The 18,451-nt window shown below is 62.3% G+C and overlaps 2 protein-coding genes across 2 annotated transcripts; one reads left to right on the top strand and one right to left on the bottom strand.

Annotated features, from left to right (window-relative positions):
* Positions 1-5,529: 5,529 nt before the first annotated feature.
* On the bottom strand, positions 5,530-5,850 carry LOC139706755 (keratin-associated protein 12-1-like). Its single transcript, XM_071615779.1, has 2 exons — positions 5,735-5,850; positions 5,530-5,704 (listed from the first exon to the last, which is right to left on the bottom strand). Exons 1-2 carry the CDS (start codon positions 5,848-5,850, stop codon positions 5,530-5,532), a joined length of 291 nt encoding a protein of 96 aa, XP_071471880.1.
* A 10,086-nt stretch (positions 5,851-15,936) lies between these two features.
* On the top strand, positions 15,937-16,830 carry LOC114082114 (keratin-associated protein 10-12-like). The gene has a single exon (XM_027923517.2). The coding sequence runs from the start codon at positions 15,937-15,939 to the stop codon at positions 16,828-16,830; it is 894 nt and encodes a 297-aa protein (XP_027779318.2).
* Positions 16,831-18,451: the final 1,621 nt, after the last annotated feature.

Below are 18,451 nucleotides of genomic sequence, written 5' to 3'. Positions count from 1 at the left end.
ACCAGCAACGTCTCGGGGCACCAGGCGGCAGTGCTTACTCGTTATTCTGTCCCCCAAAACTACAGCTGGGGGCTGGGGAGGTGGCTCAAGTGGTGGCGCGCTCGCCTGGCATGCGTGGGGCGCTGGGTTCCATCCTCAGCACCACGTAAAAATAAGATAAAGATGTCATGTCCACCTAAAACTGAAAATAAATTAAAAAAAGAACTACAGTGGACTCACGCTTCTCTGTTGGCCTGGAGTGTGAGCTTTTGAGTCGAGGGCCTTTGAGGACGTGGGTCTCTGGAGTAAGCTCTTCTCCGCATGGTGCTGGAGAGAGTCCTCTGCTTTGTGGGTGAGCTTCCTCCCTCTTGCCCCGTGGTTCTCAGGTGACCATTAGGTTACATTTCCCGGGAGACGGGCAGCTTCCTCAGGAGCTGGTTCCAAGTTCTGGTGCTCCAGGGGTCAGCCTGGGACCTGACTTCCCTGGGCTCCACGCTGGCCACCCCGGGCTCCACCTTTTCATTTATGCCCTAGAGGCCTGTGCTGAGGTTGGAGTTTCGTCATTGCCCGGTGGCCTGGGTCCTGTCGGGTTGTCTACATGGGGGCTTTGGATGAACCTGAGTCAGAGGCGACGGTCAGCCCGAGGGCACACGCGGCTGCATCGCCCGCGCACAGAACCACTCTGTGTGAGCACTTGGGACACGCAGTGTCATGCACCACCCTGGCACACGCCTGCTTCCCACTGTCCTGCACCCCGGCGTCCACAGCCCAGGGCTGTGGTGCAGTGGGCTAGGTGGCCAGGTGACCACAGCGGCTGCTCAGAGGGAATGCTCACCGTCCCCCCAGGGGCGTGGCTGGACCAGTAGCACTGTTTCTCACCAGAAGACCTCCCCCAGCGCTTTGTCTGGTGGTGGCCGGCTGGACGAGGACTAGCCCGGCCAGTGCTCTCACACTGGGCACCGGGGAGGGGTCCTGCAGGTCAGGCTGCCGAGGCAGACGTCACTGGCCCAGCCGCCAGGCATGCAGCGTGGCCGAGAGCAGCTGTCCAGGAGGGCACCAACCTGCCCCGTCTTCAGGACAGCACCTACTGGACGTGCTCACTGTCCCCTTCTAGGCTCTGGGAACACTGAGGTGCAGCAGGGCTTGGTGTCTACTGTCTGTCCCCCACACCTGCCCGGCACCTTCACGTCACGCGTGTGCTTGTGCAGACGGGCGGCACTCGGGCTCCAGGTTGGGGAGCGGGCAGGACCAGGGAAGGGGCGGGAGAGGCGGAGAGCTTCTGAGAAGGCCTGGCCTGGCGCAGTGTGGCCGCAGCCTCTGTGGGGACGTGCTCACCAGGTCTGGCCACGCCGAGCAGGGGCCTCTCCCGCGACTGCAGCTCCCTCCGGGCTGCACAGCACAGCGGCTGCGGGAGAAGGCAGGCGAGGAGGCCGGTAGGAGGCCGCGGAGCCCAGCCCAGGGGCGGGGTGGTGTGGCAGGCGCACAGTGGCTCGCTGGAGCCCTGAGCAGGCGGTGGGCTGCGCTCCGAGGGCACGGGAGGCCTGCCCCCAACGTCAGAGGACAGACTCGACCGAGACCGAGGCTGGCGAGCCCGCTTCCCAGCTAGACCCCGGGGGCTCCTGCAGCGTGGGTGGGCTGGCCGGGAGCCCGTGGCCTTGAGCTGGACGACACTCTGTCACCCTGTCCCCTCAAGCTTCTGCGGGCGTCTCTCTCACTTGGACTGCACACCTGCCTGCGCTGCTGTGGCTTGTAGCGTCACATAAAATGCAGATGGCGGGACTCGGGGAATATCATGGTTTGGATGTGGGGTCCCCCAGAAGCTCAGGTGTGAGATAATGCGAGAAGTTCGGAGGGCAAAGGGCTGGGTTAGGAGCGCCTTAACCCAGCCCGGGAATTCGTCCCCTGGTAGGGGCTACTGAGTGGCGGCTGGAGGCAGGTGTGGCTTAGGGGTCTCCATTTGTATCTCTGCTTCCTGGTCACCAGGTGAGCTCCTTCCCTCTGCCACACTCTGCCACCACGATGCTCACATCGCCTTGAGCCCGGGTATGGACCTGGCCTTCCTCGGGCTGAGACCTCGGAATCTGAAGCCTCCAAGGGGACTTTCCTGCTCTGCAGTTGCTCTGTCGGGCCTTGGCACAGCTGAGAGGAAGTGGCCCGGACCCTGGGTCACTGGGACGCGAGTGTGTCGGCAGGAGCGTGGAGTCCTTCTGCTGTCAGGGTCAACGGCTCCACGGTCCCCAGGGAGATAGGGAGCACTGTCAGGGAGGGAGCTTTAGCCCAGGTGCGGGTCACGGCTTTCTGGGGCAGGTGCCTGCCATCTCTCACTGTGGGGTGTGCTCGGACGGGGCTGTTTGCCTGGGTAGAGCTCAGGCCTTCCCGGCTGTCCTGAGCTGTCTGTCTGTCTGTCCTGCTGCAGCTGAAGTCCAGTGGTCAACGCGATTTCTGTTTCTCCTCTCTGTCCATCAGTTGGAACTGTTGGTGTGGAGCTGGCTGTGAGCTGCTGACGTGTTCAGGGTGCAGTTCTTGAGTGGACCCCTGTACGGTCTTGCACTCTCCCCTCTAGCCCTGCGATACCTCCTCCGTGTTCCGTGGGCGCACTTTCCACCTGAGTCCTCTCCGTCTGTCTGAGTCCATTTGAGCTGGGTTTCTGGGAGGTAGGCAGCATACTGTTGGACTCTGGTTTTTATCCCATATGAGAATCTGTCTCTTGATTTCGGTGTCAGACCTTTTGCTTTGGAGGTGCTTGTTGGTGGGTTTACATGAACAGGCCACCTGGGTACTTCAGGGGTGAACACACTCCACCCGCCTCCTTTCTCTCTTTCCCTCCGTGCCTCTTTGGGGCTCCGTCTCTCCAGCACCCCGTTCCATCTCTGTGGGGCTGGTTGGCCAGAGGCCTTCGCAGGCTCCTTTGGCCTCGAGTCTACGACACACCTCAACAGCACTGAGCTTGGGGACCTGACGAGGTCACCTCCTCTTGCCTCCTGCTGTCGGAGGGTGACCATTGTGGTTTAAACCGTGATAAAATCCCGCCACACATCACTGTTTTTGCTCTGGGGGGCGGGCTATCTTGTCGTCCTTGTCCATCCACTTTCTCTTTTTTAATGTCGGCTTCTTAGCTGTAGGTGACACGATGTCTTTATTTTTCTGTGGTGCTGAGGATGGAACCCAGGGCCTCACGCGTGCCAGGCGAGTGCTCCATCTTCCCTTTAAAGCGCTCTCTGGAGCCGTCTTTTCCTCCGCTGTCCGGCCCTTGGCCTGGAGGGGCTCTCGGACACCCTGCACTGACTCCTGTGAGCGGGCTCTCGGGGTTTCCATGAAAGGTCTTCATTCCACTTTCACTTTGGAAACACGGTTTGCTTCCTGCCCAGGGTGTTAGGTTCATTGTCTCTTCTCAGCAGAAACCTACAACGGGACGCAGAGACCGCAAACGGCAGCAAGCTCCTTCCGACTCGCAGCCATCGCCGTCTCCTAGAAGGGCCTGGAGCAGGAGTCGTGGGGTTGGCCTGGGAGTTTTGGTCCCTGGACTTTCCTCCCCGCCTTCTCTCCTCCCTGTCCACGCGCCCCTCATTCTTACTGAGGGTGCTCCCCGTGTCCCCGTTAGTCTCTCTGTTGGAAGGCGGCGTAGGGCATGGGTGCGCGGTGCCTGCTGATTGGGCCCCCTGTGTCCTCGAAGACCCCCCCTCCCTGGTCCGGCCCTGCCCGACCCCTCCCTCGCCCCTGGCCAGGCTGCCTGCCCTCTGCGTCTCCCCACCCTCAGCTCCACAGGTCGGCAGTTAAAGATGCCCTTGGATCATTGCAGTTCTCAGAAGCCGCTGTGACTGCCTCTGTCTCCTCTTTGGGTTTGGCAGTTGGGGCTGGAGAGCGTCTGCTCCTCCTCTGGGAGGGCATCACCCGGGCTCTCTGGGCTTTGGGACGTGGGGTTTTGTGTTCCATTGTTTCTAGAATGTTCCCAGCTGTCAGCTCCTCACATGCTGCTTCTGCCCAAGTCTGTCCTCTTTCTGGGGCCGTGGTACACAGGGCAGTGTGGCTCACCGTTGTCCTGAGGTCTTGACATCTTGTCCTTGTTTCCCCCTCCTCCGTCTTCTCTGTGTTTTAGTCTTCAATCCAACGAAGCCGCACTTGGCTGCATTGAGTGTGAGGGCCGTTGAAGGGATTCTCCGTGTGCTGTGTCCATCTGACTCTAATCCCCCTCGCTGCTGGACCTTCGTCGGTTCATACGAGACGACCCCTTAGTGCTCGAGTCGCAGTGTCCGGTGCCTGTGGGTGGCCGCCGTCTGGCTGTTTATGATCCGCGTCTGCTGGTTGCTCTGTCTTAGACCTCGGAGGGTCTTCCCCTTGCTGACTTGTGTCTTATGATTTGTGGGTATCAGACCCCAGCATTGTTACTGGGGTGCGCGTGTCCCTGGGCCGTTGTGTTCTCACAAGAGAAGATTTCAGGCAAGACGTGAGACGTGCGGGAAGAAGAGCCGAGGTTCATTAGGGGAGAGAGGAAGCCAGCACCCTCAGGGAGGGTGTGGCTGGTCTCAGAAGGAGAGCGACAGCCCCCGTCCTGCGTCCCAGCTTTTACTGGGAATTTTAGGGGAATTTCCCAAAGGGTCTCGCGTGAGCACCACATCAAAGTTCTTGTTGGCGGTTGTATCGCCGCGCGTTGCAAACTCCCTAGTATGTCATGTTCATTCGTAGGTATCCGACCCGGACTGTGGGGGTGACAGGTCACAGTCCCAGTGAGATCCTGGGAAGGACCGAAAGGCAACTTTTGGGGTGGTCCTGGCCTTGCTGTAGGTTTTATCTGGAGCTTGCTTTTACAGATTTGGTGCCAGCATCTGGCCAGGACGATCTGTCTCTCTGAGGAGGTGCCACCCCACTTGCCTAACTGCTGGGTTGCCCGATGCCCACTGCCTTGGGTCTGGGCTGGCCCAGGGCAACTTTGAATGAATGATTTTACAAAACACAACTGGGGACGGCAGGGTTGCCCCGCACGTGACAGTAGCCCGATCCCCAGTGAGAAGCCTTCTCAGACTTCCTGCCCCTCCTCCAGAGAGCCGCCCTGCCCTGCTTTGGTTTCGTGGGCAGAGGAGGTGGCTTGCCCTCTGTTGGAGGGTCCTTTAGGCCTGTTTCCCACCCACCCCTCAGGGGACAGGGTGTTTTCCACCGTCCCCCACCCTCAGTGAGCCCCAGGAAGGGGGTGGGACACAGATTCAGGTCTCTCCCCCACCAGGGACCCTCCTCGTCAGCTCAGCCAATGGGACGAAGGCTCTTCGGCGAGTGGCCACTGCCCTTCCCTTGTTCTGCACCTTTGAGGAAAGAACTGTGGAGATCCACGGAGACAGGGGGCAGCAGGGAGGCTGGTTTATTAGCTCACGTGGGCTTAGAGAAGGCCCCTGGGAGCAGGACTGCCCGGGGGACAGGCAGGGCAGGGGCATCAGCACCGTCCTCCCGCCCTCTCCCCCAGTGCAGAGGGGCCACTGGCCGTGCTTTCCACCGTCCCCAGTGCTGGCAGGGTGCAGGGGTGGCCACCTGCCCTGGGAGCCGCTGGTCTGTGGCGTGTGGTCAGCAGCAGGCGGGGGTGCTACAGGAGACGGGTCTGCAGAGGAGGGTGGGGCAGGGGGGCTGGCAGCACCCCGAGGACTGGCAGCAGGGGGCCACACACACGGAAGGACGGCAGCTCACGGGAAGGCACCCGGAGGACTGGCAGGAGGGGACCACACACACGATGGGCCTGCAGCTCACGGGCGCACAGCAGGCCACCTGGCACCTCACGGGCACACACACAGTGGGCCTGCAGCTCACGGGCACGCAGCAGGTCGCCTGGCAGGGGCTGGGCAGGCAGCAGGCCGGCTGGCAGCCTGAGGAGCAGCTGGTGTGGCACATGGTGGCTGAGGCTGGCTGGTGCTGGGGAGGAGGTGGTGAGGTCTGGCGCCTCCTCCCCTGGCAGCCCTTATATGCCGGCCGGGCGTCGGGGCAACACGGAAGCTCGGCCGGGTCTTCCTGGCTTGCTTCCTCTGCCTGGGCCACGCTCACATGGCTGCTGTAGCTGTGGCTGCTCTGCTGGGCCCCCTGACTAATGACCCCTTCCTGGAGCTCTGCACACTGGGAACTGCCCGGGGCCTCGCTGGCTCTGGCTGGCTCCACCAGTTTCCTGAGTTGCTTTTGTGAGATTCCCAGAGCCCAGGGAGGGGCCAGAGAGCAGCGGACAGGAAGATAGGCATGGAGACCATCCTGGGCCAGGAGGGGAAGGGTGGGTGGTGGACGTGGCGGTGCCCCTGTGCCCATCAGGGAAGCCTACGGTTGGGAGCCAGGATGGGACACCCACACCTCCTAAGGGGCAGATCCAGAAAAGCAGGCGGCCCCAGGTAGACGGAGGCCCACAGGCCAGGGCAGGTTGGGCCTGTGGACCTGAGCCATGAGCTCCGGGAGGGCCAGGACCATGTGGGAGCCCACAGTGTCCACCCCAGCTGGACTGAGGTGGTGGGAGACGCTCTGAGCACAGCGGTGGGTCTTTGCAGCCCCCGTGTGGGCCGGGCAGACAGGGGGACGGGGCCTCCCATCGGGTCATCTCTCCTGTCCTCTGATGGCTCTGTCCTTGTAGAGCCGAGGGAAGGAGGGACACAGCAGGTGGGCAGCTGTGCCCTGCCCAGGCTCTCCCCTGGGCCGTGCACACTGCCCAGGCCGCCTCCTGCGTCGTCCTCCCTCCACTCCAGTCCCTGGGTCACCTTCTCCTCCCCCAACAGCGAGCAGACCTGGGAACATGGCGCAGAGCTGGCGCCTCCGAAGCGCTTGGGGGAGACCCTCGGGGGGACGCAGGGTGGGCTCGCAGTGGCCCCCTGAGGCCGTTTCCCAGGCCTGCATGGCGCGGAGCCCGCAGCCCGCACACAAGCGCACACGCGTGGGCCCGACAGGCGTGTGAGCAGGCTCACTCCCGGCCCCTGCGTGGTCCTCCTGGCAGCTCTGCAGGCCCGCCCTGCCCACTCCTCCCGCAGCACCCGGAGGCCAGCACGAAGAGCCTGCCCCATGGTGGAAGGCTTTCCAGGACAGCCGCCATGGACGGGGGTCGCCTCAGCGGCTCTGAAGCCTCAGCCCTGGCCAACCCCGACCCCCGTCAGCGGGAAGCAGGCGCTCGGCTCCGTGCCTGTCAGCCCCTCTCCACTGGGTCCATACCGAAGCCGAGTGAGGGTCTCCCAGCGCCTCCTCAGCATCTACTGCCTGGACCAGGACCCCCTGGGACAGACAGGAGCTACTCTGGAAGGCCACTGGGCACCTAGATGGCCGGCGGCCAGCAGAGCGCTCCACTAACTGTGCCCCAGAGACCAGGCGGGAGACGGCCACCGTGGTGAGCAGCCACAGCAGTGCAGGCCGTGCTCCCAAGGCTGCGGCCACTGTCCCAGCTGCTGTGCCATCAGCAAAAAACGAGCAAAACATGAAAGCCCTGGCCCTCTGCACGGGGCGGGCAGCAGGGGGACAGCAGAAGCCCAGTACCTGAGCAGGGGGACCCAGCAATGGAGCAGGCGCACAGGAGCCCAGGAGACGCCTGGAACCTGTGGAGGGGGTGGGCTGCAACTGCTGGGGAAGGCCACCAGGAGGAGGTGCAGCAGGGTGGACAGTGGACGCCCACAGCATCCAGTGCAGCCACACTCCTGGCCCAGGGCCTGGGGAGATCGACCGTAGCCGAGCGAAGCCCAAGCCCACCCACATCAGGACTTCCTTGGAAGCAGGCGGACGTGGAGACCCTGGGGTTAGAGAGCTGAGGACCCCTCCCACACGGCCCACCGCACGCCGTCTCCCGGGCCAGGACCAGCAGTCAGAACCCGGAGGCCGGAGTCGCAGCCTGGGACCCCCACGGTTCAGTCCCAATGACCAGACGGGAAAGGCGACCAGGAACGTCGTCCCCAGAGCACTTAGACGGGCACCAGGGAGCAGCAGCTGCCGCAGGGGAGCAGCCAGCGGAGAGCTGCTGCCGCGTGAGCAGGGACTCGCAGGGAGAGCGAAGCTTATGAAACAGGAATCCCAGAAAAGTCAGCAGCCGACGTGTAACTCCACACGGACGGGCCTCACGGAGCCACATCGTGGAGGGTCCCTGAGCTCGAAGACGGCAGCAGTGGTCACCCAGTCAGAACAGGGGACAAGATTCAGACGGCAAACAGACTGTGGGTCACTGTCCGTCACAGGCGAGGATGACATGTCTGTGACATGGAGGATCTGAGCGGGGCCCTGGGGCGAGGAGCGGGCGGTGCTGTGGGGACACCAGACAGGGCGTCTGCAGTGGGGGACCTTGGGAACCCACGAGGTGGCATCCCCTGGCCTCCACATTCGGCCTCCAGCTGACTGGCCTCCGAGTTCAGAAAGCACACAGCCAGCTCGTCTCGGGCGCCTGCAGCTGAGAAAGGGCTTCCTGGGCTGAGGGAGCAGAGGGAGGTCAGCAGAGTGGGCAGAGCAGGAAGCCTCACCAGGGACAGGGCGTCGGCCTCATTGGGCCACACCAGCTGCTCCTTGGGCTGCCCCCAGCCTGTCCTGCCTCCCTGTGCTGGGTCCCCTCCTCCTGCTGGCCAGCCCCTGTGTGACTCTCTGTGCCACCCTGTGTGTGTGCCCAGCCCCTGCAGGGGGCCTGCTGCGTGCCCTGAGCTGCCCGCCCTCTGTGTGCTGCCAGCCCTCCTGCCCACCCTGGTCTGCAGGCCCCTCCCCTGCAGCACCCCCTCCTGCTGCTGATGAATTATGTGAGGACCACCTCTCCCCTGGTGACCACCGAAGACTTTCTCTTTGTCCAGACACCAGATTCCTCCACTTAGTCCCACGTCTGTGACGGACTCACGTCCCCTGTGGCAATGGTGTCCTGGTCCCGATCCCTGAATCTTAGTCACCCATAAGCAATGAGGCATCTGCTCCTCAGCTCAGGTTGGTCTTTCTTCCCCCGAGCGCTTCCTCTGTCCTGTGCCGTCCTGCCCTGTGCCATCCTGCCCTGTGCTGGCTGCAGGTCCTACCCCGCTGGTCTCTCCGACAGCCACTGCCAGGGCGAGGGGCCTGGGCTCAGGGCCCCTCTGGAGGGAGTGGGTGCAGGTTGTTGAGTCCCAGGGCACCTCCGTCCCCTGGTTTCACCCTGGGGCCTCTGTCCAGGGCTCTTGTGGATCCTGGAAACCGAGGGAGGCGGAGGAGGAGGAGCCTGGGAGGCTCGGTGGCCACTGTCCGTTGTGGGAAGAGCTTTCACACCAAAAAGAGGCCCATCGCCCATGGCCCCAGAGACTGGATCGCGGCCAGCAGGACAGGCAGGGGCCTCCTGCCCAGCGGAAGGGCGTGCCCTAAGTCGGCCACAGCCAGCACACAGCGGGCACCAGGTGTGGCTGCAGCCCTGGCCAGCAGGCTGTGAGGCCAGGAAACTGCCGGGTCGGGAGGGTCTGCAGAGAGGGTCGGGCCAGGCGTCCAGTCCGTCCACCGATCTCACACACAGAAACAGGAGGACTGGGCCCTGGTTCGCGCCCTGGCTGAAGGCCCGGGGAAGCTGCTGTGTTTGCACTGACCCTGAAATGCATCGAGGTGCACTGGCCGAGGTGGCTGCTGGGGTCATCTGGTGGAGAGCCCAGTGTGCAGTATGAAACCAGCGCTCCCCGGGCGGATACTCACCAGTTAAGTCTCCCAACTTTGCTGTGTTTAAAATATTTTATAACTAAACAAAAACCAAAATACAGGGAAATAAAAGTAGCTAAGTAGAAAAACAGTGAGATTTTTCACTGAAACTACAAAGCACAATGGAATGCTGCTCTTGACAGGTCACAACAGTGACCCGGACTGCGGCAGCCCACTGTTCAGAGGGAACTGGGCTGCGGTCAGGGGCTGGGGACACTCGGAGAACCAGGTGTCCAGCCTGCAGGCGGACAAGGTGAGTCCACCGAACACCCAAAAGCAGCATTGGCCATGAGAAGCCACCTCTGAGACAGTCCTACGTCCCCCGCAGCCCGGGGCCTGAGCCCACTGTCCCTGCTGCAGCCCCCAAGACCTGCTCCCAGGAGGGGACGTGGCCAGGAAGAGGCCTGTGGCAGGAAGCAGTGGGGACCACAAGAGCTGGGTGCTGCCCCGGCCAGAGCTCCAGCCGCCCTGCCCCCTCAGCAGGCCCAGCAGCAGGAGCGTTCAGAATATCATACGCCATGACTAAGCGGGGTTTGTCCCAGGAGGCCGATGGTCAGCCCAAAAAGATCAACCAATGCAACACGCCAAGTTACCAGACTGAAGGGGAAAACAGGTGGCACTCTCAGCCCACGTGGAAAGGCTTTGACGAAATCTAACACATGGCGGAAAAGAACAAGAAAACACTAAGAAGATCAGGAAGACGAAGGAGCTCCCTGAGTGTATGGAGGGCATTTAGGAAAACCTGCCGCTGCCTCACACCGACTGGGAAGAACTGGCCCCCCCCCAGACCAGGAGCACACAAGAGGTAGAACAAGCCCAGAAACAGAGGAAGAAATCCCTCTACTGCAGAGACACGGGCGGCACCGAGAAACTCCCAGAGACGCCCCAGAGAGCCACTGACCCTTTACTAAAGAATTGAGCAATGTCTCAGGACATAACATCAACGTGTTTCTGTACACGAGCACTGAACCACCCAAAAAGGAAACTAAGCAAAAAAGGCTCCATTTGCAATGGCGTTGAAAAGGAGAGAGCACCTAGGGACAAACCTGACCAACAGACAAGATCTGCACGTTGATAGCTACAAAAGGATGCTAAAGAATTAAAGAACAGGCTGGGGTTGGGACTTGGTGGCAGAGCGCTGGCCTAACGGGTGTGAGGCCCTGGGTCGGGTCCTCAGCACCTCACAAAATTGATTGATGAATGGTATTGTATCTTCTAAAGAAATATCCATCTAAACAACCAAAACAGATATTTTTAAAAGAATTAAAGAAGACCTGATAAACGGAAAGACATCCCATGTTCCTGGATTAAAAGACCCTCTCGGCCCACGTAGAAAGCTTTGGTAAAATCTAACACATGACCCAATCCAACACTGGACTGAAGCAGGCAGAGCGCCAGTGGACGTCTCACCCACAGACACACCAATGTCCACCAGCACACAAGGCACACTCCTTGCTGGTGGTCACTGGGGAAAGCAAACCAAAACCTCTGTGAGATGCCGCCACACCCCAGCTATAGCTGCCTTTTTAAGAAAACCAGCCAGGCACAGTGGGTGCCTGTGCACACCTGCAATCCTAGCAGCTCAGGAGGCTGAGGCAGGAGGACGGAAAGTTCAAGGCCAGCAATGCACTGGGGCCCTAAGTAACTTAGTGAGAGCCCTGTCTCAAAAAATAAAAAAATAGAAAGGGCTGGGGATGTGGCTCACAGGTTAAGCACCCCAAAAAAGTGTAACCGCAGCATTGCCAAACAAGCCAGCAGTTGTGCCCCCAGGAAGTGAGGGGTACCTTAAAGAAACTCTCTACAGAGTCTCAATCAGATAATTGGATGCCAGTGTCTTTTGCAGCACCATTCACAATCGCCAAAGGGTAGAAATGACTGACTGCATCGGCAGATGAATGGGTTGACACCGCGAGGTACAGCTACGTTGGAAGACTATTCAGCCATGAACATGAAAGAAGCCCTGGCACCTGCTGTGGCAGGCAGGGCCACCAAAGGACAAAGGTGGGAGTCCACCTGCATGAAAGAGCTGTGACGGCACCTTCAGAGGAGCAGGGCGCAGACTGGGGGGCCGGGCAGGCAGGGGACAGTGAGGAGGCAGTGTTTATGGGGGAGAAGGCCACATCACATCGCTGAACTACACCCTGAAACACTGATGCAGAGGTCGCTCTCGTTCCCTGTGTCGCACCACGGTGTTGGCGAGGTGCTGGGGTCGAGGGGGGCCCGGGCCGCGCGCAAAAGCCCGCGCTCTGCGGCTGCGCGGTGTCACCAGCCCGCACACAGTTCTTAGGGTATAAATGGTCCCACTGGCCATCTGTCATAGACGCCCAGACAGTGAGGACAAAGCAGTGACGTGGTCACCACGTGCACCCGGCTTCTGAGACCCTGCAGCCACCGGCCCCGACCAGGAGGTGGCTTTGCCTGCAGGTGAGGGGAGTGGGACCTCGCTGGCTGGGCACCTCCTGTGCTCCGTGTCGAGGGGCACCGGGGAGCGAGGGGGCTCGGAGGCCACATCGCGATCCTCACCCCAAGGGGGCGACGAGGCCTGTCTCTGTGGGCTCCTCCGCGGACAGGCCACCGAGCTGCCCGCCTTCCCACTCAGTGACCCCTGAGCACCACCCGTGTCCCTGCTGTCGCACACGGAGAGACCAGAGCTGACCCCATGGCCGCCGACAGCCAGGCTGCGTCCCCAGGACCGGCTTCCTCCAGGACCTGGCATCCCTTCAGGTGCCACCATCAGGAGGGTGGGGCCTGGCGCAGACCACGTCCAGCTTTGTCGTCTATACAGTGGCCTGCGTGGTGGCCTCCCCACCCTGAGGACCGTGGGTCCTGTGGAGAGGCTGAGTCTGCCTCTGTCCTCTCAGGACAGTGGCCTTTCAGGGACCAGCACACCCTGTCCTCAGGGCTGGAACTGGCCAGCAGGCAGTTTGAACGCATCCTTTCCAAAATGCACTTGGAGACCTGGCCCTCCGCAGGGCGTGACAGGGGAGTCTGACGGGGATTAAGTCCCGAGTCCTCTGCCTTTCATGTAGGAGCTGGGGGGCTTCTGCCTCCCACCCCTCATCTTGTGGACACACAGCAAGGGGCACCACCTTAGGACAGAACAGTCCCCAGACCCAAACCACCTTGGCCAGTGCTCCCCAGACCCCAGAACTGTGGACATAAAGAGCCGTTCCTCGGTGTCTTGTCACAGCAGCACAAATGGACCAGGTTGTCACCACTGCCCGCCACACATGCACCCTGGCCCTGCCACCTGGCTAGCTGGGAGGCCTCCACCGTCCCCAGATGCCCATCACCAAACACAAGGGCCCCCAGGTTGTCCTCAGCCTCTGACCCTCTCCCTGCGCCTCTGCCTGATCCGCATCCACTGACCCCGTCACGCTGCCACACTTCCGTCTCTCCCGTCCCCTGTGTGCTGGTCCAAGTTCCAGGGCTGTGCCTCCCACTGACCCCTCCTGCCCGCCCTGGAGGAGTGTCTGACCTCCCTGGAATCCTCTGGCTGTCTCCCTAGAAGGTGTCCCAAGTCCTCTGGCCTCTGCAGTCACCAGTATCCAAATAAAAGGGTGAGAGGCCCCTCCATCCACCCACCAAGCCCCCGGGCACTCACACGCTTCTCCTGCCTGCACCCCTTCCTGCTGGACTGGACAGTGCTGCCCCTCGGGCAGCGCCTGCAGACTGCCCCCCACCACGGCCTGCACGGCCGCTCTTCTGTTTCTCCCCGAGGGTGGAGGCAGGGCGGCCCTGGGGCCCAGCAGGAGACCCACAGCAGGACAGAGCCACAGGCCTGTCCTCACCCCGGATCTGCCTCTGCTGTGCCCACCTGCCAGGCTCCCCAGGTGTCCAGCGGCCTGCGTCCTACAGCCCTGGCCCTGGAGCTGTGCCAGGTGTGCAGCAGAGTCACTCTACATGCAGACATCCAAACACAAGTCAGCTTTTCATCTGGAGAGCCGCTCACAGCCCGCCACTGACCGGACCTCTCACACCTCTGCCTGTGGACACGGGCTCCCCCGGTGCCAGGCCGCCAGCTCCTCTCCACACCTTGAAGTCGGCTTCCAGGAAGTCCCGCAGCCTCCCGGGAAACTCCCTGGCTCTGAGCTCGGCCCGTCCAGCAAGGCCCTCCCCTGCCTAGGGTCACTCAACCCCGGTTCTCTTGTGCAGAAGGAAGCAGCTCTGCCTTCCAAGCAGGCCTCCAGCACCCAGGGCTGTCCACTCCAAGTCCTCTGCGTCCGGCCCAGCTGGCTGCTCCAGCAGAAGCTGCCCTTCTCAGGCTGACCTCCTATGTCCCTCCCCCCCGCATCCCGGGGACAGCGGAGCCTGACAGTTAAGGACAAGGCCCACAGGACTCCCCTGAGGCCCCCCTGCTGGCTCGTGTGGGCTCTGGGGACCCCCATCTGGGATCATGACAGCACCATCTCAAGTCACAAGGTTGATGGATTATCACCTGCCCAGAATAGCTCCCGCACACAGCACACAGGAGACCTATCATCATCGGGTGTTTGCCGTGTGTGATCCGCTGCGTACGGCAAACACAATCCCGACAAAATCAAAACAATCGTAAAACAAGCTCTGCCCCTGAGGCCGCCAACCTCCAGGGCAAGGGTGCCCAGTCCCCGGCCCCCAGCTCCCGGCCAGTGGAGAGCCCACCACTCACCATGCCACGCTTCCTGACAGGGCCTCCCTGCCTCCCAGGACCTGGCATCTCCACCGCCCACCTGTGCCCCTTCCCAGGCCCACGGAGCCTCCCTGACCGCCCAGGGTGGCCAGCTCTGCCCAACCCAGGCCCAGGCAGCCTGACACAGCGACGTGAGTGCTCTCAGACCTGAAAGGGAGTCTCCCCGGCCGTAGCCAAACCTGAGGGCCAGAGCCTGCCCGCACGCTGCCCAGGCCACCACCCCACACAGAGAAGCCCTCTTCACAGCGTCTCCCGCAACGGCCCGTCCAGCCTGCGCAGAGGGCACCTGGTTGCAGGGCCGGCAGCTGCGATCACCAAGGCCCCTCGCTGAGCCCCCTAAAGCCCCCACCCTGGCCCCCCTAAGCACACGGTCCACAGCAGCTGCTGCACTTGATCAGGAATGTCCCCAAAGGCTCCTGAGTGGAGGCCTGTCCCCCAACCCGGAGCAGCATTCAGAGAGCCACTGGAGCTCGAGGGCCCTGGCATCTGAGTGGACGACTGGGAGGCCACACTACAGGCTGGGGGCACGGGGGAAGAGGCCCACCCACCCACTTCTCGTCCCTGTCCCTCCTCGCCCCACACCCCCTGGAGGCTCTGCCTCACCGCAGGCCCGCAGCAGTGGGGCCATTACCTCTGGACCCAGCCGTTGCTCATATGGACATCACCTGTCCACCTCTCCACCCGAGGCGTCCTCCTGGAGAGTGGACACCCTGACTCATTTAGCCACTGTTTCCTGGACCCCCACCCAGGCGTCCCCAGGCCTGTGGACATGGCTCTTGGGCTCAGCCCCAGGACACAGGCAGTGGTCAGGAGGACAAAAGACGCAGAAGGGTCCCAAGGCCGCCACGAGCGGGGCCCCACCCCAACCTGCCCAGGCAGAGCCTCGTCGCGGCCACCAAAGCCAGAGCCGAGGTGCAGCGAGAGCAGGGACTCACGGCACGGTGGCCACTGTCCAGCCAGACATGGCTCCTGCGTCCCTGCCACAAAGGCAACTCGCCACCAAGGCCAAGATGTCCAGCTGCCCAAGGAAGAGTGCACGGGCCACCTGTCTCCCGGGTGGCGCACTTCTGTCAGAGCCACAGTGGGGCAGGACAGCTCTGGAGCGCCACCCTCCCGTCTCTGCAGGCCTGGGGGAGGGCAAAGAAAGGGGCACATGCCCAGGGAGGGGCTCTCACACAGTGCCCGGCCACAGCCCAAGGCCAGTGGAGAGCCCACCACTCACCATGCCACGCTCCTGCCTGGTGCCCCTCCCCCCGGGGGCTCTGACCAGGGCCAGCCAGCCAGGTCCGAGTGCAGCCCACACTTTTTTTTTTATATTTATTTTATTTCTTAGTTTTAGGTAGACACAATATCTTTATTCTACATTTATGTGGTTCTGAGGATCGAACCCAGTGCCTCATGCATGCTAGGCGAGCACTCCACCACTGAGCCACCACCCCAGCCTGCAGCCCACACTTTTACGAGCTGGGTGGCCTCTCCCAGGAAAGTAAGCCAGCCCTAATGAGGGCTGTCCCCAGCCAGCCCCAACACCAACACGGAAAGAGCAACACTGAGGAGCCTCCTTTGGGACAACACGCCACGCAGACGGGTATAAAAGCCCAGTAGTCCAGCTCCTCACTCACACACTCACCCACCCACCCACACACCCACCGACCCCCTCCAGCACACCCACCATGGCCGCCTCCACCATGTCCGTCTGCTCCAGCGACCTGAGCTATGGCAGCCGCGTCTGCCAGCCCGGCTCCTGGGATTCCTGCCCCGACTGCTCCTGGCAGGTGGACGACTGCCCAGAGAGCTGCTGCGAGCCCCCCTGCTGCGCCCCCAGCTGCTGCCAGCCCAGCTGCTGCGCCCCAGCCCCCCGCCTGACCCTCCTCTGCACCCCAGTGAGCTGTGTGTCCAGCCCCTGCTGCCAATCAGTCTGCACCAGCTCCTGCACCCCCTCCTGCTGCCAGCAGTCTAGCTGCCAGTCTGATTGCTGCAGCTGCTCCCCCTGCCAGCCGTCCTGCTGTGTGTCCCTCTGCTGCAAGCCCGTGTGCTGCAAGCCTGTGTGCTGTGTGCCCGTCTGCTCTGAGGCTTCCTCCTCCTGCTGCCAGCAGTCTAGCTGTGAGCCCTCTTGCTGCTCCTCTTCCCCCTGCCAGCAGTCCTGCTGTGAGCCCTCTTGCTGCTCATGCTCCCCCTGCCAGCCGTCCTGCGGTGTGTCCCTCTGCTGCAAGCCCGTCTGCTGCAAGCCCGTGTGCTGTGTGCCCGTCTGCTCTGGAGCCTCCTCCTCCTGCTGCCAGCAGTCTAGCTGCCAGTCTGACTGCTGCAGCTCCTCCCCCTGCCAGCCGTCCTGCTGCGTGCCCGTCTGCTGCAAGCCCGTGTGCTGCTACAGACCCTCCTCCTGCGTGTCCCTGCTCTGCCGCCCCGTGTGCAGGCCCGCCTGCTGCGTGCCCGTCTCCTCCTGCTGTGCCTCCTCCTGCCAGCCCAGCTGCTGCCGCCCGGCCTCCTGCGTGTCCCTGCTCTGCCGCCCCACCTGCTCCCGCCCGGCCTGCTGTGGTGTCTCCTTGGGCCAGAGGTCCTGCTGCTGACCAGCCATGTCCCCAGGCCAGTGGGCTCAGGCCCTACCCTGGCCTCTCCTCTGCCTTTGAGATTCAACCCAGGACAATGCTGGTGCCCACCTCAGCGTGACGGTCCCATGACTTCAGGTCAGCCTTGGCTGTCGGAGCTGCTGCCTCATGTCAGGTCCAGATGAGGGTGAGACGGCCGCCCGGCTAAGTGGGAGGGTACTGGGAGCCCTGAGGCTGTGGGAGTCCCTCCTGGGCACGCAGCCCCCCTCCCCTCCTAGCAGCTCGTCCTCCCTCCCCCTGAGCATCTTGCTCTGAAATTAATAAAGGACCTTGGCAGCCTCCACGTGTCCCTCTCCCTGTGTGACAGTCCACTCTTTCTCTGGCTAACACCACGTTGGCTCCAGCATCCTCCAGGCGAGCCAGGCCTGGGACACCTGTGGCAGTGCCAGGTCCCAGGGCCCAGCCGACCCTCCGCTCCCAGGACTGAGCTCAGGGTCCGTGCAGCGATTTCTCTGGTAGCCGTCTAGCCAGTGGCTGCCTCCGGTCTGCATAGCCATGGTCAGTTCAAGGACACTGAAGGGCAGGGGGAGGCTGGGCAGGGTTTCCTGGGGTCCGGCTGAAGCCCACACACTGCCTTCAGCCACTTGCAAGGAGGCCCTCCGTCCCTCTTAACCCCAGCATCTCTCACGGTCACAATCTGTGCCCCTGAAGAGCAAGGCATCCCACCCTGCCTGGCCCAGGTCCAGCCCAGGGTGTCAGAGGGCAGGAGGCCTCTGGGGTCTGAAGCAGGCTTGCTTCCCTTGGAGAGTCCCCTCGGGGCCAGTGTAGTGGGGCCTGCCCGGGTCCAGAGTCCTAAGGCCCATGCCTGCCCCTCCCCCAATCCGCAGGAACCTCCTGCTGGCTCCACTCCTGCTCCCACCCACAGGGCACCCCCTGCTCTTACCCCCACCCTGCGGTGGTGGGAGGGAGTGGGCTGGCCTGGGCTAACACCTAGGAGGTCCAGAAGTCCAGACAGATGTCCCCCAAGTCCCTGTGAGCAGGTTTAAGAGATCACCTGACCCTGAGCAGTTTGACTGGAGGGGGGGGTGGGGCGGGGGGACACAAGGCAGCTTTTCCAATGCCACCTGCTCAAAACCTGGGGTCCCCAGGAAGCCACTCTGAAAGGGAGGACCCCCCAAAAACTAGACTTGTGCAGACAAACCAGGACTCTCCTCCCACACCCTGACCTCAGAACGCTGCTGCCCTGGGGGACCTTGTCCTCCCCTACCACTCTCCTGGAGGACCCCACATATCAGACAGTGAGAGAAGTCAGTCCCCCGGCCAGCCTGTCAGTCTGGACAGGTGCCTTAGCACCTCCACTCAGGCCCCCACTGGCCTGGTGACCCTGAGCCTGCCGCCTGGGACACGCAGGGACCTTCTCAGAAGCATGTTCCTGAAATGCACAGAACACGATCACTGTGATGCAGACAGCTTCCAAAAGCTTCCCCATCGGGCTGGGGATGTGGCTCAAGCGGTAGCGCACTTGCCTGGCATGTGTGCGGCCCGGGTTCGATCCTCAGCACCACATACAAACAAAGATGTTGTGTCCGCCGAGGACTAAAAAATAAATATTAAAAATTCTCTCTCTCTCTCTTTAAAAAAA

Source organism: Marmota flaviventris, chromosome 8 (assembly GCF_047511675.1).
Source record: "Marmota flaviventris isolate mMarFla1 chromosome 8, mMarFla1.hap1, whole genome shotgun sequence".
In the NCBI taxonomy this organism is placed as follows: domain Eukaryota; kingdom Metazoa; phylum Chordata; class Mammalia; order Rodentia; family Sciuridae; genus Marmota; species Marmota flaviventris.
The sequence above is the reverse complement of the archived record's forward strand: the minus strand, read 5'-3'. Positions and strand labels throughout refer to the sequence as shown.